Source organism: Solanum lycopersicum, chromosome 5, assembly GCF_036512215.1.
Source record: "Solanum lycopersicum chromosome 5, SLM_r2.1".
Lineage (NCBI taxonomy): Eukaryota > Viridiplantae > Streptophyta > Magnoliopsida > Solanales > Solanaceae > Solanum > Solanum lycopersicum.
Genome location: NC_090804.1, coordinates 9,222,979 through 9,250,321, shown reverse-complemented (window position 1 = coordinate 9,250,321; position 27,343 = coordinate 9,222,979). Strand labels below are relative to the sequence as shown.

Sequence of the window (27,343 nt, the reverse complement as noted above, 5' to 3'; positions counted from 1 at the left end):
ATACTTTCCCTTTTCGATTTGAACCAAGAGAAGACAAACAACCACAAGCAATATGATAGTAAGGCAGCAAGTAATTCAATCAAACAAATATAACAAGGCAATGATAAACCAACACACAAGACACCAAGATTTACGTGGAAAACCCTTCGATGTGAAGAGTAAAAAATCACGGGACCAAAAGCTCCACTATAATCACCAAGAGTTACAATATTGTTCTCCAAAATTGGCCACAAAACAAGTGCCAAACAACGAGCAATAACAAAATAAGATTGCACCAAATCTAGAGAATTAAAGGAGCAAAATCACCAATTTCGCAGCTACTATTCACGATAGCAAAACTGAAGCTGTAGGCCACCAAATCTAACTCTGTTAGTTCCTAATCAAAGATTGAGATGAAGATAATATGCTGTCCAAAAATCAGCTCAATCGGACAAGAAACGAAGCGGGAATCGCAATTTGAAGTTGGCTGCTAGGGCTGAATTTTGACTGCGAAAATCTGCTCTTTTTCTCTCTTTTTGGCTGCTAAAAAACTCTCTGTGTATTTGAAAATAAGACCTAAATAGGCTTATATTTGCTTCATAAGAATGGGCCTATGGGAAAAAATGGGTTGGTCCAAATTGGACTTTTATTTATCCACATAGGAAGGGAAAAAAGACCCATAACCCAACATATTTGACTCTTAGAGAAGGAGAATCGTGAATTTTGCTTAAGATCCATATCGCAATAAGCACAAATAACTGAAAATTGCCTTCTCTCATAGGCCCTATGAGCCAGCTCTTAGCATCTTCGGTTCGTTCTCTAGTAAGAGATGGATAGAATCAGTTGGTGAACAGTGACAACATTGAGTATTTGACGATCGGAGAAACTTGAAAATCTTGAGCTGATTTAATGAGGGATTCTAAAGTTGAGCTCGCAGACAAGAGCAAACCTCTTTCTTCATTCTCGATCCTCTCTCTGCATAGAACTTGTCCAAATATGTTAAAGAAATTCAAAGCAACCGAATTTATTTGTCCAGGTGACTTGTAACCCGTTGCAAACAAAATCAGCACGTATTGATATTGGTTGTGAAAATTTTGAATGTATGGAATTTCACTTCAAAAAATGTCAAAAATAAATTAAAATGTTATCATTTTACATTTTATTAAATAATTTTGGTTAATAATTTTTAAAAATAGTTATGAAATAATTATGATGTGGCATTAATATATCTAAAGTGAATATGACATGTAAATTATATAATGGATAGTGAGCTACACACATAATTTGAGGGGCTTAAAAGTCTCATTTTAATTAAGTACACACATGGTTGAAGGGGCTTAAATGTCTTATTTTAATTAAGTTTAAGAGTCTAGATGACAAAAGAATAAGTACATTGGTTCAGAATACAAACTAATTAAAGTATAAAGGTCGTCTTTAGTTATTATATATGACAATAATCTGTAAGCAAATCAACTCTTTCATTCAGACAATCAATTAAATAAGTGTTTTTTTTAATTCATGCCCCTTTAAATTTTAGTTAACAGAGCACCCAATGACATGACCGAGTCGTTAATAAAATAATTTAAAAATCATGATATCTGATATTTAATTTCACTAAATAATTGTTCCATATGTCCCAAGCCTCGAACGATAGTCATTAAATATTTACGTATTTGAATTTTGATTCCTATTATGCCCCTCACAAAATCAGCTATGTTACAAATAAATGATTAGGTTAAGGGGTAAATTGTAAGAGAATAAGGTGCAAATAATTTTTATAAAGTACCCGAGGATACAGAATGCATTTGATGCAGTGAGCACGGCTGTAAGGCGGGAAATTATATTAAGCAGCGACGATATAAGAAAGGGGCATTCCGGCAACCGTTTCGTCGGGAAAATGGCCGGAGGCGGAGGGCGGGTGATAAGGGTACTTAATGTGGCTGAAAAGCCGTCGGTGGCCAAGGCAGTGTCGGGGATACTATCGAAGAACCAACCAGGTGGCATTAGAGTAAGAGACGGACGTTCCAGGTACAACAAAATCTTTGAGTTCAACTACACCATTCGGAACCAGCCTTGCCAGATGCTGTTCACATCTGTCACGGGACATCTCATGGAGATTGAGTTTCACGAGCGTTACCGGAAATGGCACTCGTGTGACCCGCTCGACCTCTATAATGCGCCTATTCGGAAGTTTGTCCCTGAGGTGTCTCTTTATCCTATTTACCTTAAGTTTATCTCCTGTCGAATCAATTATGTTGCATTGGTATATTATTTTATATTCAATGTGGAAAATGGAAAGCAAAATTCAAAATTCGATAAAAGTCTTCCTTTAGCTTTGATACCATGTGAAAAACATGAATAGAAAAGGTCGGATTTGTCTTCTATGTATGAAACTTCAGCCACATATGACAATAGAAGAGTGTAAAGTCCTATTGTATGCAAATTCAATTAAAGCCTAAAGGCATATGTTCCTTCCAAGAAGCATACTTCCTTTTACTTATTTATTTGTCCGAAGTCCTATTGACCACCTAGGTTTTAGGGTGACCTTTGTTGGAAAATAACAAATCCAAAATAACTAAGAAAGTACATGCAACGCTCAACTAATTAATAAGCAACATGTGTATCATCACTCTTGTGGAAAGGATTTAAGTGTGTCATCTTAAATATATTCTCTACCTCTACTAGTCCTTGGTAATTGAAACACAAAATTTGTAAAAATGTCAAGCCATGCCACTAAGAATTGTTGGAGGCCCTAGCACTCCCATGGATAGATTTTGTCTCCGTGGTGAAACAAATTCAGTTGCAATGCTCACCGATGAATTTGGACTTGGCTTCAAAATAGGTATAGAAAAGCATAATCAAAGGGAGTAAAAAGATTGCAAAGAAGAAGACCTAGATTTTTTTTGCAAGAATTGAATGCATTAAATAAGTTCTTTTTTTATTGGATCATTGTTTTTTGCTTTGGACATATGGCTACTCAGGAGTGGTAATCACTCACATATAGTATGCTGATGATACACTCGTTCTATGTGGTGCTGCGGATCACAATTGAGGCATATCAGGATAGTTTTGTTATAACTTGAAATGATCTTTGGCTTAAGACAAACCTGAGCAAAAGCTCTATCTTTGCTGTTAATGAAGTGCATAACTACATGATTTGGGATTATACCTTGGGTTGCCAACTTGGAGAACTACCCACAAAATATCTTGGTATGCCATTGGGTGCTAGGTACAAGTCTAAACGGTGTGGAGAAACTGGAAGAATGTTGTGAAAAGAAATTGTCTATATGGACAAGGCAATAGCTATCTCTTGGGGGCAGGGCAGTTCATATAAACAGGGTTCTTGACTCCCTCCCTACGTTCTTTATGTCATTGTTCCTAATGCCAGCTAATGTGAGAATGAATTCGGACAGGGTTAGCCCCCTCCTTTCCGGTCCGGCCGCAGTACGACACCTGAACTCGAAGCTACGATCAGATCCGATTGGATCTGGTCCTATCCGACCCAACCCCGGAACTTAGAACGGCCGGCCTGTTTGGACGGTAGAACGGGGAGAGACCCAAAGTAATGAGAAAATGACTTGTAACTGTGAAGCTATAAGGTATCATACCTTGGGGATTACAAAATAACGAAAAAGTATGGAATTTTTTACGGGGTGACAACGGAGAAATGAGGGCTTTTCACTTGGTTTAATGGGACAACGTGACAATAGATAAAAGAAGATGCGAGCTTGGAATCAAGAACTTGAGTTTGCACAACAATAGCTTATAAATGAAGTGGCTGTGGAGATTAAAAAGAAAGGGGGGGGGCACCTATGGAGAAGCGTTGTTTCAGATAGTTATGGATCACAATCTTCTTGGTTCTCTAGCCCAGTAAATTCTTCCCGTGGTTTTTTGTCCATGGAAGCATATATCTAGCTTGTGGCCTTCTTTTTTTTGTTGTGATGAAGTAAGGTTTTGTATAGCTGGCATCAAGAAGATGTAAAGTTACAAAAAATATGTTAGCTCCAACAACAATAGGCCTTTAAACATAGGGAGCTAATCAAAAGCAAAAGAGGGTTTTGTTGTTACACAAGGATAAAAGTTGGTAATGGAAGAGATACAAGGTTCTGGCTAGATGAATAGATAGGGCATACTCCACCAGTGTCTTAGTTTCTGGACCTCTATGGCTTCATCGTAAATACTGGTAGTTGGTTTCAGATTGCTGGATTGGAAGTAACTGGTGTCTTGATTTTCTTAGAAATTGTTTCGATGGGATATTCCTAGAATAGATACACTTTCGAATGATTTGGAGAGGGTGGTCTTGAATAATGAGGTCTGTTATAGACTTATACACTCAAATGGACTGAAAGAGAGTTTCCTGTGTGAACTCTTGTTATAAGATCCTTAACAGTGAGGGGGTCAAGTGTCAACACTACTAGCTGGCTTTGGAGACGAATATGGAAGTCAAAAGCCCGCTATAAGGTTAGTTGTTTCATGTGGTTAACCACACTTGATGCTTGTCTCACACAAAACAACCTTTAGACTTTGAGGAGAGGTGTATTAATTTGTAGCCAATGTTTCATGCGCAACAGTGATGAGGAAAGAACCAACCACCTTTTTCAACAATGTCCAATTGCAAGACAGACCTGGTTGTTGTTTTTAAACCTATTCATAATCTATTTTATCATGCTGATTACAATGAAGGATCTAGTGTTGAGCCGGGGGGTTCGGGGGATGTGCAAATCAGTGAAGATGGTGGAATATAGTGCCAACTCGTATATGTTGGGTAATATGGAAGGAAAACCTAGCAAGCTTTTTTGTAACTTTGAAATAGACTTGGGAATTTCTCCATCAGAATGATATTGTCCAGCCACCTATCCTTCTAAAACCTGATATGTATACCATTACATCCTGCCAACTTAGTGTTTTGAAAGAACTCATCTTTAAGCTTGCATATACTCTTCCATAGACCTACACCATGAGGGGATCTGGACAGCTTGGAGCACCAATGGATTAAGACTCCATGTTTTGCCTTGATTACTTCCTTCCACATAGTTTGATACACTTGAGTGTATCGCCATAACCATTTCACGAGTAAGCATTGTTGTGAAGAGCTGAATGTTTTATGCCCGATTCTCCCAATTGTTTTGGCAGTTTGCATAGGATATCAGGTTTCTTACTTTTCCTTCTCCAATCCATAAACTTTATTGGCAATTAGAGCAGCGTCTGTGATCTGCCTGTCCTTAATGAAAGCATTTTGATGATTGGGAACAGGTTTGCCCATTACACCCTTGAGCCTTTGTGCGAGTACTTTTTGCAATCTTGTAAACACTCCCAGTTAGACTAATTGGCCTATAAAATATTACAATTTTTTCGGCGTTAAAGCTTCCAAAAGTACATCCAACTATCTATACCATATATTCTTTACACTAAAAGTGCAAATAAGATAGTGAAAAATTCCTAATCTTCCACTTTCTGCTCGTCAAGTATTCATCTAGCTCATCTCTCCAAATATACACAGTGCCGTAACCTTCCAAATGTGTTTCTCCCTCCTCCTAAACAGAAGTTCTAGACACAAATTACATACCCGCCAGTATAAGACACTTCAAGAAAACAATTTTTTTTCTTGCCATCAAAACAAAAAACATTTTTTTTTCTTTTTTGTATTCCTGTCAAATATTGTTATACTTGTGTTTTTCCTTTTTCTGTTTTGTAAAGTGAACTTGGGCCGGGGTCTATTGGAACCGCCTCTCTACCTTCACTAGGTAGGGGCAAGGCTGCGTACACACCACCCTCCCCGGAACCCAGATGTGGGATTACACTGGTATCTTGTTGTTTTGTAAAGTGAAAACCAAATACAATTTTTGTCTTTTGGTATATCAAAACATTGCTCTGATTGACATTGAGACATCATTTGTAAAAAAAATATGAAAATATGGCCTAAAATATTTCTGGTAATTTATAGGATAAGTTGGATATCAAAAGGACACTGGAGGCAGAAGCCAGAAGTTGTCAGTGGATTATATTGTGGCTCGATTGTGATAGAGAAGGAGAAAATATTGCATTTGAAGTGTTGGATGTATGTAGACAAGCGAATCATAACCTTACTGTGTGGAGAGCTCGGTTCTCTGCCTTAATTGACAGGTTCTGCCAGCTAGTTGACATCTTCTTTCCATACTAAGTTTTTATGTACCACTTATGAATTGTCATTGTACTTCCTGAAAAACACTTCTGAGATCACCAGGGAAATTCACCAATCAGTGCAGACCCTTGTTCAGCCAAATCAGTTATTTTCTGATGCTGTAGATGTTCGGCAAGTGAGTTTCGTTGCTCAAGTCATTCTTATTTTAGGACAGTGAAAAACTTCTTTAGATATGAGACAACCGTGTAAAGTTTACCTTCATGCTCCTGTGGCAATTAAACTGTAGTAACATTCTTAAATAATAAAATAAGTACTAACCATTATATTTTGATAGGTGGAGCCTTTTGGTCAAGTATGATAGAATGGCCTGATTTGGTTCCTTGCTGCATTTTGCTATTTGAATTTGCAGGAGATAGATCTTCGTATTGGTGCTTCTTTCACAAGATTTCAGACAATGCTTCTGAGAGGTGCATTTGTCCTTGATTTTGCTACAGATGATAGAAATCTTGTCTTGAGCTATGGTCCCTGCCAGGTAACTAATGTATTGCATTTTCAAAAAGTGAATTTTATTTACAGTCTGAGGTGTAAAAGTTTGCATTGTACTCCATAATTTTTGCTGCAGTTCCCTACACTTGGCTTTGTTGTGGAGCGGTATTGGGAGATACAAGCACATGAACCTGAAGAATTTTGGACAATTAACTGTACTCACAACTCAGATGAAGGCACTGCTACCTTTAACTGGATGTAATGTTGCACTTGGTTCCATCATAAAATTATTTCTGAAATAGACGGTCAAGGTACCTATAATGATTTTGACGTGGCAGGCGTGGTCATCTGTTTGATTACACATGTGGAGTAATGATTTATGAGATGTGCATCCAGGAACCCATTGCAACTGTGAGCTCCAAAATGCCAATTCTCATAGCTAAGCCCAATTATACAGTAGAAATTTGAGGCTGCAAAGCTCACTTAATTATGTTGTTTTGGAAAGGTTACCAAGGTCAAACAGCAGGAGAAACTCAAATACCCCCCTCATCCTTTAAGTACAATTGAGCTTGAAAAGCGTGCATCCAGATACTTCCGTATGAGTTCCGAGCAGACAATGAAGGTTAGTATTGCTCAAAAGTTTTTCATTGGAATGTCTCTATTCCTTGTGTTTATTTTTTTAGTTTTTTTGTTATGAAAATATTGCAAGTTTTCCCTTTTCTTTTATTTCCCTCTTTGGTTTCTTTGTAAAATTGAACCCTACTATTATTTAGGTAAACTAAGGTGTAAAGTTTACATGGATCATGTGAGAATTATAGGAGAAAATTATTATTGAATTGTTTATCTACATTATAACACAAAACTCCTTTTTATAGACATTATAATACAATAGCTCACCAAGTAGGATACTACATACAATTCCTATTCCTATTCTAAGTAGGATTGTATATACCTATAACCATTCTAACACTTCCCTTCAAGCTAGTGCATATGGTAAAGATATATCACCTGAGTCTAACTCAATCCCAAAAGCTAGCTCATGCGGGGAGATACCAAATTCCCATCCCTTACCGATGTGGGACTTCTTAACATACCCCCGCATGCCTAGACCTCAATTGGAGCGTGAACACTTCTAAATGGGGGTCTAACATCGGTGAACTACAAATTGGGACAAATCGGGATGGGCCTGACTCTGATACCATGTAAAGATATGGCTATATAATGAGATCGGATTCGCATCCCTTTACCGATATGGGACTTCTTAACACATACAAATCATATGTACCTAGCTTGTTACAAATGTAATTAATACGAAGACCGCTGGTGGATTTGGAGAAGATATGTGCAAGTTGATCACTTGACTTCCCAAATTTTGTAATAATATCTCCTGAAAGTATCTTTTCTATGACAAAGTGACAATCAATCTCAATGTGCTTAGTCCTCTCATGAAACACTGATTTGATGCCTGATTATCACACACAAGTTCCATTTGACCTGATTATCACATACAAGTTCCATTTGACCGATTTCTCCAAACTTTAGTTCTCTCAACAACTATTTGACCTATACTAGCTCACAAGTTGCTACAACCGTTGCTTAATATTTTGCTTTAGCACTAGATCGAGCAACCACCCCCTGTTTCTTACTCTTCCACGATACTAAATTATCTCCTACTAAAACAATATCTGGATGTAGAAACTAGAACGTCTATCAAAGGGTGATCTTACCCAACCAATGTCTGTATATCCAGTGATATGGTCATGGCCTTGATCCTCGAGTAGTCCTTTATCCAGAGCTGACTTTATATATCACAAAATATAAGAACAACTGCATCCCAGTGACTATTACAAGGGAAAGTCTTATACTGACTTACAATACTCACAGGAAAAGTGATGCCAAGTCTAGTCATTTTGAGATAATTCAACTTCCATACCAACCATCTATACCTTTAAGAACTACTGAGTGGCTCCCTTTATATTGGAAAAAGTTTAACATTTGAATCCATAGGATTGTCAATAGGTCTACATCAAGTCATTCCTCTCTCTTCAAGAATGTCTAAGGCATACTTACATTGAGAAATAACAATATGTGATCTAGATTGAACAACCTCAATACCAATAAAATACTTTACTCTGTCGATGTTTTTGGTCTGGAATGTTGAAAGTGATATTGCTTCAAATTAGTGATACCATCTTGATCATTGTCGGTGACTACAATATCATCAACATAAACAACCAACTAAATACACAAATTTGGTGAAGAATGCTGATAGAACACAAATTGATGGCTCCACTACATGTCATGCCAAACACTTGAATTATTGTGCTGAACTACCCAAATCAGGCTCGAGGAGATTGTGTTAGACCATAGAGTGAGCTATGCAATCGATATACTAGACTCCCATTAACAACAAAACTAAGTGGTTGCTCCATTTAGACTTCTTTCTCAAGATCACTATGTAGAAAACATTCTTCATGTCCAATTGATGAAAAGGCCAATGACGAACGACAACCATAAATAGAAAAAGACAGACAAATGCTATTTTAGCCAAGGGAGCGAAAGTGTCTCTATAATCTAACCTAAATATCTGAGTATACCCTTTAGCAACAAGGCAAGCCTCAAGTCGATCAACCTGATCGGCTGACCAATTTTGCCTGCATAAACCCAACGACAACAATCAATAAATTTACCTAGAAGAAGGTAGACAAGCTCTCAAGTACCACTCGTATGTGAAGCAGACATCTTATCAGTCATAGCTTGTCTCCAACCAGAATGAGAAAGTGCTTCACGTGTAGTCTTAAAGAGGGAAATAAAGGGCAAAATTGATATAAAGGCATAGTGGGGCAACGATAGATGATGATTACTCAAGAAATTATAATGTGGGTAAGCATTTCGAGTGGATCATATACTTTTATGAAGTGCAATCGGTTGGTTAGGAGTCAAGTCCGCAGTACGAGAAGGGTACAACGCATGCCATGGATCATCTGGCACTAGAGCTGGATGCAGACAACAATGATAAGTCAGGAGTTGTGGCACTACAACAAAAGATGTAGAAGTATTGGTAGATTCCTAAAAGACAATTTAGGTAAGACCTTCGAGGCATCAAGGTGATCATAAGATGAATAGTAAGGTTGAGATTCAAAAAATGTGACACTGGCGGACACAAGGTTTCAATAAGATTAGGTGAATAACAACAATACCCTTTTTGAATGAGAGTAACCAAGAAGTACGCATTTGAGAGCACGATGAGCTAATTTATCTTTACTTGGGGCTAAATTATGAACAAAGCACATGCTCTCAAAGACATGAGCGGGGGTAGAGTAGAGATATGAGTGAGGAAACAGTATGGAATGTAGAACCTAATTCTGAGTAGAAGATGAGGGCATTCTATTAATTGAATAACAAGATGCAAGGACTACATCCCCCCAAAGAAGCAACGGAACATGGGATTCAATGAGAAGGGTGCGAGTAGTCTCAATGAGATGCCTATTCTTCCTTTCTGCTACACCATTCTACTGAGAGGTGTACAAACAAAATGTTTGGTAGATATGATAGGGCTCTTGTGATATGTAAAATAGGCTTGCACGCCTTAGTGTTGTTGTGAATAAAATGTTATCAGTTTCAAAATGTGTAATGTACTTGTATGCATAATTTCTAGTGTATCAAAACTTTATAATCACGTTTACTAGGGGCGTCAAAGGGGCGAGTTGAGGGGGATCAAAATAGCTTGAGCCATCAAATGATTTATAACCCAACATTACCTACTTTTACTTAGATCAAGATGGGTGACATCGCTTTGACTAAACTATGGGTTATAAGCAAACCTTCCCAAATCAAACCATTTTACCATTGATTTGTTTGTTATTAGTACCATCGTGTTTAATTACTAAACCGATTTTTAGAAAGAGTTCATGAAATCCGCGATCATAAAGGCCATTGGCTTCTCCATCTTCGTGTTTGGGATCAGCTCAGATTCAGAAATCCTGCATCTTCTATTTTGCTTCGTTCCCTTTCCGTGGCCTGATTCTTGGTTTCTAAGACCTGTTGAAGCACTCCAAACTTTAAATGTTGAGAATGAAGCCTCCAAACTCTTGCGTGCCATGTTACATCAGTGAGTCACATGAACCGCAATAGGATCATTGTTGCATATCTTATTCCAGTGTCCTTTTTCTAGGTCAGAGATTGATTCTTCTGGTTGTCAGGATTATGACATTATTTGCTTCATTGATTCGGCATGCACTTTACTATTGCTGATGCATTTCAGAACACACTTAGCTGATTAACTTCTTCTATTCTTTTTCGAGTTTTTGATAGGTGGCAGAAGATTTATATCAAAATGGTTTTATCAGTTATCCTCGCACAGAAACTGATTGCTTCTCGGATAAGACCGACTTGCGTGTGAGTTTGCTATTTCTTTTTTGATAAGTTAAGAATAAGTCACTTTGTAGGTGATGTTCTTCAAGCCGTGCCACTGGTTAAATCATTATGATAAAAATGTGAATGGAAGATGACTTATAAAATGCATCACTGCCACTGCTCCATTTCACTTTTTACACGTGCAATGATGCACTATTATGTCCAATAGACCAGCTTCCCGCATAAACTCCAAAATATACTGTATGCTGTTGCTGTATGAGTCAAACTAATTCCTTACTCTTTGTGTACAATCAATGTGTGTCAACATAAATGGGAAAGAGGAAGTTTTACCAGAGATGCAGGTGGAAGCTTGGTGATAGGAAATGTACTTCTACTGATGTTATTGAAGCTTAGGTTTCTTCTTCTTCTCTCTATCCCATTATTCACTTTAAAAAATCAGACTGGCTGATCCAAACTGGTCTTTGGTTTGGTTAATAATTTCATAGGTTTTTAGTATTTTGATTATTAGTTACAGTTTATTGTTCGAAAAGAATAACTATTGAATATACTGAAACTTTATTCTGATGGATAAAATCAATTTTTTTTTTTTTGCTACGGTATGCAAATAATATGATGCAGTAAACATTCAGTTGTGTTGGATAGAGATCATGTGGAGAGTTATTAATTATTATCTCAAATTTTATTGCCCAAGAAGTGTAAGTGAGGGAGGAAAACCGGATTGCAAAAGACAGTATAATCTATCTACCCAATTTGGTGATAGATTTATGATTTCAAGAGCCAAAGGGTGTGGCGTTGTACAGAGTTTCTGCCACGGGAACTATCTTTTGGGTATTAAAACTGGAAATAGAGAAAAATCTCCCAGGTACATTCTACGAGGTCTATGTAGCTACAGGTTCCAGCTTCTACTTAGCTATTTTCTGGGGTTTTTTCTGGTGACTAAGCTGGATATTGCTTAATGGAGGCCAACACAATATTCTACAATGCTGGATTTAAGTCATACGACATCACTAAAGGCAGATCAGGGGCAGAATTCTGGTTCGAATGGGTGGAATGTAGCAGAAATTTCATGCTAGGAGTTAAGGTTAGCCTTGAAGTCTTAAAGTGATTGGTATCTGTATTTATTGAAGCATAAAAATACAGGGTAACACAATTAAGAGATGGAAAATGAAGGACCAGTTCTCTGAATTCTTCTGCACTCTCAACTACAGCAAAAACAGGAAAGTACATAAGCTTTATTGTTATTCAAGGACAAAGCAAATCAGTCATTTTTACACAGAGAGTACATATAAAGGGGTGGGGGAGGGGGGGGGGGGACATAAAGCACAAAGTGTCAAGGTTCATCTAGAACCAGAGAAAACGAGGGAGATTCCACCCATAACCTTGTTGACTTCATCCTTCAAAGAGGCGTGCTCAAATAACAGAAGACAGCTCCATACAAACAATGATAACATATGAATCATTGGAGGCACATCAACATCAGAGAAGGATCTTCTAAGCAGATGCATTGTCGCAAGTTTCAGAATCCAACACAGGAGATGCCAACCCCAAACAACGTGAGGTGATGGGCATGCAATACTTGGAAGATTGCTTTTGGTATTAGTATTTATGCGATGAACGACGGCCAATTCCTCTTCGACTTACCTTCATGAAAAGTTGCTGAACATGTCCAAACTGGAGAATGGATCTGGAAAAAAATGAAGCTGCATGTAAATGGAAAGAGAGTTCTGAGAGAGATAGAGGTGACCAGCAAAGGTTATGTGTATATGATTCTGATAATGGGTGGGCACTGGTCACTGTCAGAACAGAAAAAGTAAAGAGAAAGGTGGAGGGCTTTGGACCAGTGGATAATACAAGGTTGGAGAACATTTTCATGAAAGAGTCAGCGGATGCAAGGGGTTGCCATGTGAGTTCAGCAAAAGGTGAAGAAAATTCAAATAAAATGTCACCCAATGGTCAGTTTTAGGAGAAGGGTCCACTATGGACTGTGGCAGGTTCTATTGGATTGTGTGACCATCTCATTTTATAGTTTAAGCTGTTAAACTTAAAAAGAGCATACTTCAATTATTTAATTCTATCATCTCTCAACACGCACCTGCACATATGTGCCTGATTTTTTTTTATGGGCCGAACACGTGGAATATATTGTTGTGATTTTTAGGTGGCGGTATGATTTGAACCCTGGGTCTTGCAGGCTCCGTTACCACATTGAATTGTGCAACCATATCATTTCAAAGCTTAAACTGTTAGAAAGTTTAATTGTAATTATTTAATTATATTATATTCAACTCCCTCTCAAATCAAAAGCAATTTTAGCCCCAGGGCTTTTGTTAGTGGTGGCAATGCAACTTGTGATGTGTGAGTAGGTGCACAACACGGCTTAGAACCCTGCCATGAACAAAAGCTTTGAATTTAAGTGGAGTAAGTTAGAGAGGTGGACACATTATCCATCGAGTGTCGAACTGTGCATTGACGACCCACAATGATTTCTCAGTTATCAAAAGAAAAAGAAAAAACAAAAAAGAAAGAAGCCATAAGCAAATTTAATACAACTTTGGAATAGAAAGCAGTTTTCTTCTGTTTGATTCTGCATTAAATTTTGTGGGAAGTGTTCAGATTTTGTTGTGAGAGTAATTGTTTCTGGATTGTGCTGAATTGACTTCTTTTTTCCAGATCAAAAAACTACACTGGTTATAACTAAACATTTTTCTTTTGAAAATCAAAACAATTAATATTGTTTTTCAAGACATTCAGGCTCAAAGATGAGATCTTGTCAGTACTAAGGTACTTATGCTCTTAGCTCTTAAGCTTAATAACTTATACAAGAAACTTGTAACATATTAGGAGAAGTATACTCAAAACTCTTACCAGCTTAGTCAATCTGAATGACCTTATTGCCTCTATTCATGCTGTAGCAGAGGGAAGAATAAGGTAGCTCAGCAAATTCAGGAAAAAGGTAGGAAAATGCTGTTATTAGTTTTAACTTTAAATCACCGTTAAAAATTCAGCAGAGAAACTTCACCAACAACTAAAACGTGGAATTCAGTTGTGTCAGTTAACCAGAATGCTGGTGCTGCTTTAAGTGGGTGATATTCACGTGGCCAGAATGCGAATTCTACACAAATTCTCTGAACTGTTCCAAATGAGTGTTGATTCTTAGAGTACACTATTTTAGGTATTATTATGAAAGTACTCAGCTGATACTTTGTGTAAACAGACAATGGTGCAAGAACAAGAAGGTCATCCTGTATGGGGCACATATGCGCAGCGCCTACTAGACCCTCAATCAGGACTCTGGAGAAACCCTAGTGGAGGTGGGCATGATGACAAAGCCCATCCTCCTATTCATCCAACTAAATTTTCTGCTGGCGAAACCAGATGGAGCCAGGATCACCATGTTAGTACTGGATCTGACACTATTCTTAGTTGGTGGCAACTTATATAGGAGTTGCTCTATGACTTCTCCTTGTGACCTATGCTGGACTCCTTTTCTACTACTGACATTTGTTTTGTGCAGAGAGTGTATGAGTTGGTTGTTCGCCATTTTTTGGCCTGTGTTTCTCAACCAGCTGTTGGGGCTGAAACAATAGTTGAGATTGATATTGCTGGTGAATCCTTTTCTGCATGTGGGAGAGTGATACTTGCAGTAAGTTTCCGAACGATACTAGTTTCTATGTATGCATTCCTGACTGATACCACATGCTTTGATAGCAAGCTGCCTTTTTTTTGTTTGATGAGGTTGACAGTGTGCTTCCATGAGCATAATAAAGGGAGCATATAACATGCTACTTTTCTAAATTGCTTTCTAAGTTCTTGTTAAATACAAGAAAATGGACCAATTTTGTAGTATTATTCCAAGAACAACAGCTATTTGTAGGCATACAAGTAAATCTGTCTAAGGAAAAAAAATCAGAAAAAATTCTAAATATCTCTACCTATGATTTTGCTATGTATACTATATGTAGACAGTAGACATGTGTATGTACATTTTGCAACACTTCCCCTCAAGTTGGAGAGTGATAATTGCAGTAATCACTATACAATATGCCAAGGCCAGGAGCTCCTTAAAACGAAACAAGATTTGTTACGAGGCTGCTCAGTATTTGACTGTTGGTACATACATGAATTGACTAATAATACGAACTGCATAGGCAATATATGGACGGGTCAAGTGAGGTAGTTCAATCTCCTAATAGCCTTTTGTATCTTTCTGGATCATCAAACAGATCAACATCATCCTTAGTAAGATTAACATCATCCCAACTTTCCAGTTTCTGCAAGTAGGTAAAGTACGTACTTTTTTTAGGACAAGAAAATCCCTTTCTTGCTTCTTGTTACTTCTACACCCAAGAAGTATTTCAACTTCCCTAAGTTTTGGTGTGGAACTTGGCGTGTAAAAACTTCTTCAGAGAAGAAATCAATGATCACAATTGCTCTTTTCAACCCAAATTCTTAAAGTATGTCGCTAAATTTTCCAAACTAGGAATGAGGACTCAACAAACTTACCCCTTGAGCAACAAACCTACGTGGTTGCTCCATATAAACCTCTTCATAGAGATCACCATAAAAAAACATATTCTTGATATTCAACTGATGTAAAGGCCAATGCTGAGAGTTTTCTTATGGAATAAACAAGGTGAGCTTGTTTACTAGGGAGAAAGTGTCGAAATAATCGACCCCATAAGTCTGAGCATAGCCTTTAGCCACAAGTCTGGCTTTAAGTCTAGCGAGAGAACCATCAGGATCTGCAAAAACCCAGTTGCATCTTTCTACCTTATTTCCTTTGGGTAAATAAGATGCAATTCAAGTTAGTCACATAGAATGTAAGGGTAGAAACTTGACTATATGTCATAGATAAAATTCAAGTTAGTCACATGGAATGCAAGGTGACTGAATGACAAGGCCAAAAGAAGATTGGTTAAGGGTGTGATGGAGGGGCGGAATGAAGACATCATTTGGATTCTTTGGTGAGTTTCTGGATAGAAATGAAATATGCAGATAACTTTAAGATATGAAGGACATCTTTAAGTATCAAGGATTTTCCAAGTGGTATATTTTTTTGTCCAGCTACAGTAATAACTGAACCATCAACTAAAGTTAATTCTTTTTAGCTAGGACAAGGGGAATATGATTTGAAGAGATGAGAGAGACTGGTCATGTGATCAGCTGCCATGGAATCAACAACCCACGTTGGAGAAAGTTTGTCTTAGACATTAGTAATAAAAGAGTAAGAAATACCTGAGAAGGCCAATGAACAACTACACTGGAATTTCACTGTTTAACTGTGGAGATTTTCCTTAATCTCAGAGGCATTTCCTGGGGTATGCCTAGTAAGATTGATGAGACTTTTTCAGTTGGGAGGAGGCTGGAGTTGAGGCTACAAACAGATCAAAAAGAGAAAGATGGAGGATAATACCTGCTTGTATATGGTGGACTATATGGAGAGAGAAATGATAGATGTTTTGAATTTAGGGACAAAAACCTGCAGGAAGTTAATCTTAAATGTATTTTATTATTCTGTTTTTGGTGTACAAATGTCTATCCAATGAGACTGAGTCAATCATAGATGGTTTAGGGACCATCTAGTTCCTGGTTTAGCATTGGAAGGACTTTAATCTTTTTCTTCTTTTTGTAAACATGGTTTTTATTTCATTTGAATGCTCTATTTTTTATCATATTTTAAGCCTAATCTCTTTTCATAATATCTTCTGTTTTCTTAAACTGGACCAATGTGTACTTTGAGGATAGACTTGCTACATCTATTTAGAAACCAATACCCGGAGGCTGGAGGATGTTAATTATTTTTTCTCCTTTCTGAAATTTGTTTTGCGCTCTAACTCAATCATGTAATTTCTTTACTTTAAACAAGATATATGTAGAGAACTAGTGCAACTGCAATCCTAACTGGCTATTTCTAATAAATTATCATTTTTCTTGTATTCCAGAAAAACTACCTTGATGTGTACCGATTTGAATCATGGGGAGGTTCAGTGATCCCCACATACAGTTTCGGCCAACAGGTTGTTCCGTGCTCTCTTTGTTTCTATCCAAAAAACAATTTATTATTCTATTTATGACATTGCAATTAAGCAATGGTGAGGCTAAGCATGCACTTTTTGTTGAGTTCCTCTGCAGTATTTTGATTATCATCTTCCCTATGACAAGCTTTATTGTTTCAAGCCATTTCTAAGTAAATTCTATACAACTTCTATTCTGTAACTGCAAATTAAAAAATGAACCTTTTTGTAAAAAATTAAAGAATGAACCTATTGCCTGTGGGGCTGACAGCTGACTTGACATGTAATCTTGATGTGTCCTTTTGTACTCAGACTTGATTCATAATTCTCTTAAGAAATATGAGTTCTCTTGCACTGTTCTTTCCTTTATTACTTCTGGCAGTGGTAAGTGGCTAGATTTTTTTTTGATGACTGTGGTGTCCCACGCACTTCGACTAATTCCACGGGATACCTGCCACCTCCCACCACTAACAAATACTTGGTATCTATATCCACCAAGGCTAGGACAGATGAGAAGAATCACCTAGGTTTTTTTGTTTTCCACTGAGTTTTGAACCTGAGGCATCATGGTTCTCAACCACTTCATTGACCACTAGGCCACACCCTTGGGTACGGTAGGTGTCTAAATTTGACAAAATTGCCTAAAACATTTCCTTCCTTTCTAGCCCTTCCTTCCCCGCTCTTGATGTTCCCCTCTCAAATAATTTAGGAAAATTTGAAAATCAATCCTCCTATATGAATGTATCTGCAGTTTATCTCCTAGCTGCCTTATTGTGAAATTGCTCATCTTGTTTATGCACCAAAACTGAATTTGATATCATTACTTTTATTATTGAGCAGTTAGTTTTGGTGTTGACTAAGCAAGTTGGTGAGCTTTTAGTTGAATCTGCCAGGACTTGAATAGGGGAGGGGTTCAATAAATCATTAGATTTAGTGGATAGTGCCCAACTTTGAGTTGACTGAGGTTGATCGCTGAAGTTGGAGTGTGTACAAGAAGCCAAAGGTAGCTCAAGGGGTATAGATAGATGATACTTGATTGAGAGGGGGATAATGAGGGAAGATGAAAGTGGAGGCAGTGGTGGGATTAGCGAAGGGCCTGTCAGTAGTTTCAATGTTTAGTGATTTTATTGGCAAAACAGGGTATGAGCCGGTACAAAATAGTTATACAAGAGTATGCATCACCTATAGGAGGAGAGGGGTTCCCTCAAAGTGCATCGAATGGTCTATACAAGTAAATTGCATGTGCTTGAGGAAGAGTAAAACATAATACAATCCACCTCTCCTGCTGGAGCTTGGCTGTTTCCTTTTATTTTGGGAGTTTTTCTTTTAATTCCCATCTTACCACTCAAAAGTCAATTGCATCATGTGTATGCTACTGTTAGTGATAATAAAAATTCTCTTCATCTTACTTTTAATTGAGTGAGGAACCATTTAAGGTTCTTGTGGGATATCTTTAGTTGATTTGGCATATCTTGGGTGTTGCCAAGGTCAGTGGAAGAGTTGTTATTCAGCTGGAAGACTGGAGCTAGGAGAAGAAGGTACAAAGCTTGGAATGTATTGCGTTGATGTGGATCATTTGGAAGTAGAGAAAGAGGGAAGTTTTTGAAGGGGTGGAGACGAGCTTTGCTCAATTAAGGAGTGGTCTTCAATCCCTTATTTACTTTTGGTGCACCCATGTTGTTCCTAATTATATAGAAGATTGACGGACTTTTGGAGAAAACCTTATTTTGTAGGTTTCTTCTTTTTGGTATACCTCTTATATATGACCAAGATGGCCTTGTATTATCAATGAGATCTATTACTTTGTCCAAATACAATAAAATGCAGCAAAAGTTTGAAGACCTATGCTAAATTTGCAGTTTTAGCTGAGCCAAGGGACTAATTCTGTTTATTACAAGTTCAGGTTCACAGTAGGCATAAAATCTATGAAATTCGGCATATATGCTGACAATCCATTTTTGCCTGCATATTGTAATGTTTGATATATCTTGATGAAATGGTCCATATTTGCATATACAACCTTCCATGTCGAGAGATCATATTGGAAATTCTTTCCACATACATCAGATAATTTACATGCACTCTAGGAAAACAAAGCTTGTGTAAAGAAATGAGTTATTCAGTTATATAGATTACCTCCTGTTTTCTTGCTGCAAGATGCTTGAACACATGTACCTGTTTGCTGTTGTAAAGTGCAGTTTACTCCAACTACTTTGACACTTGATTCAGGAGTTACAAGACCTCCTCCCCTTTTAAGTGAGGCTGATCTATTGGGTTGTATGGACAAGGTATGGGTTCTGTGATGCTAGTTTATTTTTTCAGAACAGCGTTAATCATTTTTTATGATAAATGGTGTGTTTTCATGTGCCTGACCTTCAGTATTAATCGGTTTTCTCAGAAAATGATTACATGGATTTTCATCTATTTCCTTGTTGTTTTTTCTAATAGGCTGGCATTGGAACAGATGCAACAATGCATGATCATATAAAGAAACTACTTGATCGATTTTACGCAATTAAGGACTCAAACACTCGATTCTCGCCAACTAAACTAGTAATATCCTTACTCAACTAAATTATTTATTATCTTATGTGTATTATTTTTTTTTCTTTTTCAGATCTTCCATTTACTTTTCTCACTTGTGTATATATTGCTTCGATTAGAAATAAGTAAACTTCATATAATCATAGTAAAATTTACTTCGGAAACTAAATACATTAATAGGGGAAATTCATGTTTCCCCTTCAATTCTTTTCTTGAAGTACTTTGTTCTTCCTTTTATGAGAGCTTCTATAGAAGTATTAGTTAGTGGAAGTACATGACATTTCAGTGTCTATAGAAAGAGAGGGAGTGTCAAATTAAGATATTTTTTGTTTGAAACTGGTAACTTTGTATATTACTACAACCAGTACATAGGCAGTACTGAGCCATATTTACAATAAGACCATCAAATTAAGATGTTCATCTTTCTCATTCAGCAACAATCATGTATTCAGTGCATGTCTCGGTTTTCCTACTTCCTACTTTTACTGGTAAATGTGTCTCGTGGATCCTTCTCCCTTAAATTTCTCTGGTAAAGAAATGATCAACCTTTTACTGATTTTGTATTAGAGGTTTGAATTACATGCTGCAGGTCCCTTTTCGGTTCGATGTGGTATACACCAGCATTATTCTTTTCCCAAATGAATTAGTGAATATCATGCAATACAAAGCATAACTGGAGTTTCACAAACTATATTCATGCACTTGTCACCATCCATATTTTATTAGTATACATTTACCTGATTTTTTTTTTTGATAACCGTGGTGTCCAGGCCAGCCACCTTGACTTATTCCACGGGGTACCGAGTAACTCTGGTCTCCAAAGCTTGTACTATCAACAGTTAGTCCGGACCACAAAATACCTTCTTCATCTATCAGCAAACTTGTTTCCATTCTTGGTAATTCACCAATACCCGCTTGATCTTCTTCTTGGTCTCTGCCTAAAACTTATAATCTTCTGGAAGCCTCATTTGTGCATATCGAACTGCAGAACTTCCCGGAAAACTCATCTCAGAACATGGTGTAATGTTTTCTCTCCTGTTCTCTTTATTGGAGGGTGAATTGCTAGAGAGATGAAGACAACATTTGTCATTAAGAAGATTTACGATTCCTTTGATTCTGACTGTTACGTTACATCATGCGTAAGTGTAACAATAAATTCCTCCAGAGTTGTTTCTCCTTTTGACATGTGTTGTTGTTGCTTCTGTATCTGTAGAATATCGGTGGTTCCATTTTTGTTCTCTGTCACATTAGGATCAGTGGTGGACCCAAGATTTTGGTCAAGCAGAATCAATTAGGCAACAAAATATGAATAACATGATGGTCGACAATAAGGATTACTGTGTACAACAAAGTGAATTTTGTATGGTTATCTTGTTTCTTTTTCCAATAATGCCCATGTAAACTTTTATTTGAATATGTATATAGACAGATGGTCAGCTAAAAGACTAAAGTCTTCAATTTTGACTTTTATTTTTATTCTAATAATTATTTAATAACAGTAACAATTTAGTAATTCTGAAATACCATAAAAATTAAATAAAATAAAATGCTAATTTACTAAAAGAAGAAATAAATAAAAATATAGAATTGCACCCAAGGGTGTGGCCTAGTGGCCAATGAAGTGGTTGAGAACACTGAGGTCTCAGGTTCAACGGAGACCAAAAACACTAGGTGATTCTTCCCTTTTGTCCTAACCTTGGCGACAGAGTAACCTGGTACATGTTGCTAGCGGGGGAGGTGACATGTCTTCCATGGAATTAGTCGAGGTGTGCGAAAGCTAGCCGGAATACCACGGTCATAAAAAAATAAAATAAAATATGGAACTAACCTCACGTTCATGTATCCCAAAAAATAGAAGACAACTTTACAACATATAAAGGTATTATAATACACAAAATAAACCGCAAATACACAAGTTTACACATACATGTTAACTTTCAAAAGTTATTATTTACAAACAATACATAATATAGTATAAATTGTAATAAAATGTGACACAAATAAATAACTCAAAAGAAATTGTAACACGACAATTTTAACATATTATTAATTGAACTAATTTAACATAAAAAAGATAAAAGAAAGGAAGCTAATAAACTAAACTAGTATACTGTGGTACTCCCTTGCAGAATATTGTTCTAACGTAGTACTAACATACTCGTGACAGATAAATATTTAAAATGCATCGTGACTGTGCACAAGTAGGCTCGAACCCATGTGCTCACTGATGAAATGACTTTGCTCGGCCACTAAGCCAATCTTCATTGATGTGTCAAGCAGATTCATTCAATCTTGGATATTCGTTTCAAGTATAAATGCTCATATGTAAGTAGCAAAATTTTTCAGCAAAGCGGGTTTTGTTGAATTCTCTTGTTACAATGTGGGTCCATCCCTCATTAGGACTGGTTTCTAAATGTTAAAGAACGACAAAAGTCCCAGATCGGTGGTTAATGAGATAGGTGGACTCCTTATAAGACTTGGGCAATCCTCCTTCCTTTGAGCTAGCTTTTGGGGTGTGAGTTAAGCCTAAGACCTAATTTCACATGGTATCAGAGCAGGGCCCGTCTCATCCGATGTTGGGCCCCCAAAAAATCAAAATTGCCCACGCATCAGATGCTAAACACTGGGCGTGAGATGAGGTGTTAAACAATGACAAAAGTCCCACATCGGTGGTTAATGAGATGGGAGGACTCCTTATAAGGCGTCGAAAATCCTCCTCCCTTTGAGCTAGCTTTTGGGGTCTGAGTTAGGCATAAGACCTAATTTAACACACTAAAATTGGCAAAATTACAGGAAATAGGCCCGGATGGATGGAAAACACTTTATCTGGTTTGACTTGCTCAACATTTTTAGCTGCTGATATGATGCAGTGATATGGCTTCTTTTTTCTAATTTTTTAAATAAACCAATGACATAATGTGAAGCAACTTGTTCAACACTGGTACTTGTTACGGATAATAATGGAAGAAAACCTTTTTTCTTATTAGAAAACATATTCTCTCTCCTTTTCCTTTTTGAGAAAATAAGTTGGTATTTTTGAGATTTCAATATGTTTGTAAGCTGCCTACTGCTGTTATAGCCTTGGTTTGCTCTCTTCTCAGCTACTGTATGCAGTTCTCTTCGCATCTTCTTCACATTTCTGAATTAATCTCTTCATAAGGAGTTTTCTTAAATCCAGGGGGAAGCACTAGTAATGGGATATGATGATATGGGGTGAGTACTCAGATCTAACTTGTTTTTCTTGTACTCTTGTCTCGATTTCATCATTGAGCTGTTTTTCTTATTCTTTTCTGATGATTATGCTGTTAATAACATATTAAACCGTGTTTCTTTGGGGAGGGGGGGGGGGGAGGGTGCACCTGGAAAATATAATATTCCAAGCTTTCTATTGTGTTCTACATAAAACCATCTTTTTCCTCACTAGATGGATGAACAATGACAGGGTAATGTTAGTAGCTAATTGACATGGTATTCCATTTCGGAAGTCATCTTCGTGGGATTAGGTTGTGCGTCATAACTGGCATGCATTTGCAATTACTTTTCCTAAGATTACCTTGTATGTTTCAAAATCAGTTGCTGCATAAACATGTTTAGAAACCTTATGTACTGTGCAAGTATTATTGTTGCCAACTAGCATTCCTTTCATATGGTTCATATATAGTCTCTGGCTTTTTTAGAACCAATGATGGCTTACACTTACTCAAAGTGTCAAAACTTAGTGCTCGACATTATAGTTAATTTTCCAAAATAGTTTAGGCAAAACTGAGCAGCTGTTATCCAGTTGAGTATAGCAGTTCTATGCTTGATATCAGATGCATCTGCTGAATTTCTCTTGCTCAGATCATTTCACTGAGACTCAAAAAGTATGTTGCTCAAACAACCTAATACTTTTTGATGATTATGTTCTTTTTAAGTTGACACATTGTTATCATGGAAAACATTTGTTCTAAAGTCAATGTGGAATATAGCCTTAGTGAGTAACCCGAGGTATCCCTTTGGGAAAGAGGGAGTACCTCTTAAATACACAAATATATGCAGAGCTCGAGCTATAGATGCACATTCTGGTAGCAGTTAATTGGGATAGCTTGAGTAGTGGAACTGTTTGATCTGATGGATTAGTGACATCTTTTTGGCAAAGGAAGAACTGACAGCAAATAATGCCCTTCCCTTAAAACATCAAAGATTATGTTACTTATATTTTTCAATTCCCCTCAAACTTCCTGAGGAACAGCGGTTGGAATTGGTGTAGCCTGTAGGCAGTTTCTTTGCGGCTAGCTACTGAGTACGTGAAAATGATGTCAGCCTCTAGTCTCCAAGAAATTAAGATTTAGTTGCAGTGCAGTTATGGTATGTCAATGCAGATTGTAGTGCATTGGATGTAGGTTAGAAGTCGAGGCAGACATTGGTAATAGCGCATGTCACTCTAAAAGGGTCTTCCAGTAGTGTAAGGAGTTCTCGCTTTCCTACCCCAAGTTCTTCTTGTCTGAGCTGTATAAAACTTCATAAGCAATCTGAATGTTACATTCATCAGGCTCTTGAGTTAGAACCACATCATTAGAAGTGTTAATAGACCCTCAAATGAGTTGATTTGTGGTCTGGTGAGCTCTTTAAGGTTTTTCAATTTTCTTTCCAACTTGAATAGAAATAGTGTTCTGCAGACTTCAGAATTGATGGTCAAACATCATTGAAAGAAAGCAAAGACTAAAAAGATTTCACTAGCTCCATGTCGCATGTTGTGCTAAAGCCATTTGGCATTGTTTTCTTGGCCTAATATTACTTGATAAGAACCACTGTGTTCTTATGTACAATGAGGCAGAAAGAACTACAGAGTACAGCTACCAACTTCTGGCCCTACGATATTTCCTTTAACTTCTCTGATCTATAAAGAATAAAGAGCACGGTGACTTTAAACCTTGGTGACAGAGGAAGCAGAAAGCTTTCTAGAAAACCATTTATTTGATTGTTAAAACCTAACACATTGCACCAGGGTATTTAATAATCATATTTCTTATCAAAGTTGTTATCTGAACTAAACAAATTTATGGTTCATCTTCCATCATATTAGCTTTAGGTGATCAAGATTTGTTCATGTTGTCTTCACATTTTTCTTCTAAGCTTGATTGTGTTGTTGCAATGCACTAACATTTATATTATTACATTAAGTACTGGCTTGCAATACGTAGGTAACTTACCTTTTTGTTCTTTTCTTTTTCTATTACAGTTATGAACTATGGAAACCATATCTCCGGGCTATGATGGAATGCGATATGAAAGCCGTTAGCACTGGAACCAAGAGAAAGGCTGAGGTTCTAGAAACTTGCTTGCAGCAGATGAAAGCTTGCTTTTCAGATGTAAGTCACTAATTTTTTTTAAGTAAATACAGATGCTTTTCAAGATTTTGTTTCTTCTCAGATAAAAAAGAGGAACCTGAACTGTCATCTACTTCACTATATTCACTGCATAATGAATTAAAGAAATTACTAGTTTTCTAATTTGCCATTAAATTGGTCCCACATGCTCTCTGTAGTTTGATTATGTATGTCCACTTCGTTAGCTTAAACTGTTAGGGAAGGGAGAGTTCTGTTGACAACCATCGCCTCTAACCTAGTTGCGTATTGTTTCCTTAACCTTAAGGCATGTGAGGTACCTATACCCAATATCAGCTCCAAGATCAAATCAAACAGTGACCTCACCTGATTTCCAATGATTAAGATGTTAGGGTGACCATTCTGTTTATTAGAATCTTCAGCATCCTGCTGGTGGTCCTACAAATTGAACTTTGGGATAAGACAAAAGTGCGTAGATCTTAAATAATTATAGCTAGACTTTGCTGGAAATGAGCTTCACTACATTCTTTTCCATGGACAAAGGTATGCTGCTTATGCTAATAATAGGAATCAGAATGAGACACACTGCTTTGTACCATTAGGTTCAAGGCACTTCTTTTCTTTTTATGTACTCGGAGAAACTTTTGCAGGCCAGAACAAACAAGGAAAAGCTCCTTGAAGCCATGGCTATCTTCTTTGAAAGGTATGTCTTTTGCTTGCTTTGCTTATGCCTGGCTCATTCCTTAGATTGCCTGAAAAAATTGTGGCTCTGCAGATCAAACAGATCCAGCAGTGGCGAGCAACAAGCAGTTGGAGCTGTTGTTCGGAGATGTGGACTTTGTCTAGAGTCAGATATGGTGCTCAGACAAAAGCCGGTAATAGCTTATCTGTTGCATGAATTCATCTATTGGCTAGATTGGAATATATGAGAGTTGCATGCTTAAGGATGTTACGTCTAATTGCACTTCTTTAGTCAGCTGCTTCTCATTTTCTAGTTAGATTTTTCCTACATGTTTTTGATAAAATTCTCATTTAATGCAGGACGGTAACTTCATGGTTGGTTGCTTGGGTTACCCACAAGTAGGTGCTTTTCCTGTAATTCTGTTCAATAGCTATCACAGAAATTTTGCACAACTGTTTCTAGAGAGCCTGTAATTCCTGAATACTGAATATATAAGACCATTGTTGAACCAAAATTTACTTATACAACAATTCAGTAGCTGCGTTCAGTTTAGTTGGTTCTCTGCCAAAGTTCTGGTACCTTCTCTTGCAATTCTTGCTAGGCAATCAATCTGAATTCTATTGTGGGACAAAAGATCATGGAAAGGGGAGATGGTGGAATATGGAAACCAATCAATTACTTGTAAATTATGTGGAGTTAATCAAGAACTAACTTGGTTTCTCACAGCAGTCTATTCATCCTGTGATAGAAATGAAAGGATGGAGTTGTGGGAAGAATTAGAAGCTATGAGGAGTCTCTGTGAAGGGCCTTGGGTAGTATGTGGGGATTTCAGTACTACTAGATTTCCTTCGGAGAAAACCAACTGTATCAGGCTTTCTAGAGCCATGATAGATCTGTCCAGTTGTATCAACAAATTGGAGTTGATTGACCCTTCTTTATTTGGGGGCTCATACACTTGGAGAGGAGGGGCAAATCAAAGGAATGCCTCCAGGATTGACAGATTTTTATACTCGTTCCCATGTGACGAAATGTTCCTTCAAATTAGGCAATGTACTTTGCCTAGCTTGGGTTCTAACCATAATCCCATTGTCTTAACTTGTGGGGATAAGGCCTTCAGGAGATCCTATTTCAAGTTTGAAAAGTGGTGGCTTAATGTAGAGGGTTTCAAAAGTTAAGTTTATGGATGGTGGAGCTCCTTTGAAGTGCTAGGAAGACCGGACTACAAACTAGCCACTAAGTTGAGGTTGCTTAAAACAAAACTGAAGGAATGGAGCAGAGAGAATAGGGGGAACTGGAAGGTAAGGAAGGAGCAAATTTTGAGTCAGATAAGGGACATGGAAGTTACTCAAGAGACTAGATCTCTTACTGGTGATGAACAACTTCTAAAGGTACACTTGGGCATGGAATACGAGGAGGTGGCAAAAAATGAAGAATTTTTTTTGGAGACAGAGGTCCAGAATTCAGTGGATCAAGAATGGCGATAAAAATACGAAGTATTTCCACAGAATGGCAACAACTAACAAGAGAATCAACACCATTGAGTCATTAAAGATTAATGGAGAGTTATCCTCTGAGCCGGCGGAAATCAAGAACTCTATGTTGATTTTTACCATCACTTGTATAAGGAGGTAGAAAACTGGAGACCTCACTAAATATTCTTAACGTACAGAGAATAACAATGGAGGAGTAGAGCTGGTTATCTTGAGAATTCAGTGAGGATGAGGTGCTAGAAGGGATAAGATTGTGTGCTTGTGATAAAGCACCCGGGCCTGATGGTTATACCATGGCCTTCTTTCAGGCCTTCTGGGAAACT

At 37.4% G+C, this 27,343-nt stretch overlaps 1 protein-coding gene across 6 annotated transcripts in view; it reads left to right on the top strand.

Annotated features, from left to right (window-relative positions):
- The first annotated feature begins 1,735 nt into the window (after nucleotides 1-1,735).
- Nucleotides 1,736-27,343, top strand: part of LOC101262415 (DNA topoisomerase 3-alpha) — a 45,099-nt gene continuing 19,491 nt past the window's right edge. Inside the window, exons 1-18 of one of the 6 annotated variants that reach the window (XM_010322680.4) lie at nucleotides 1,736-2,182; nucleotides 5,924-6,102; nucleotides 6,203-6,275; nucleotides 6,510-6,632; nucleotides 6,723-6,844; nucleotides 6,925-6,997; nucleotides 7,092-7,208; nucleotides 10,901-10,984; nucleotides 14,178-14,357; nucleotides 14,478-14,606; nucleotides 16,906-16,980; nucleotides 19,176-19,265; nucleotides 19,426-19,530; nucleotides 22,700-22,734; nucleotides 24,743-24,872; nucleotides 25,499-25,551; nucleotides 25,624-25,723; nucleotides 25,890-25,928. In XM_010322680.4, the coding sequence (XP_010320982.2) occupies nucleotides 1,877-2,182; nucleotides 5,924-6,102; nucleotides 6,203-6,275; nucleotides 6,510-6,632; nucleotides 6,723-6,844; nucleotides 6,925-6,997; nucleotides 7,092-7,208; nucleotides 10,901-10,984; nucleotides 14,178-14,357; nucleotides 14,478-14,606; nucleotides 16,906-16,980; nucleotides 19,176-19,265; nucleotides 19,426-19,530; nucleotides 22,700-22,734; nucleotides 24,743-24,872; nucleotides 25,499-25,551; nucleotides 25,624-25,723; nucleotides 25,890-25,928 (2,013 nt within the window). In that variant the 5' untranslated portion in view covers nucleotides 1,736-1,876. The remainder of the gene's footprint in view (nucleotides 2,183-5,923; nucleotides 6,103-6,202; nucleotides 6,276-6,509; nucleotides 6,633-6,722; nucleotides 6,845-6,924; nucleotides 6,998-7,091; nucleotides 7,209-10,900; nucleotides 10,985-14,177; nucleotides 14,358-14,477; nucleotides 14,607-16,905; nucleotides 16,981-19,175; nucleotides 19,266-19,425; nucleotides 19,531-22,699; nucleotides 22,735-24,742; nucleotides 24,873-25,498; nucleotides 25,552-25,623; nucleotides 25,724-25,889; nucleotides 25,929-27,343) is intronic. The other 5 variants (XM_019214082.3, XM_069297919.1, XM_069297920.1 and 2 more) reach the window with 5 other exon arrangements.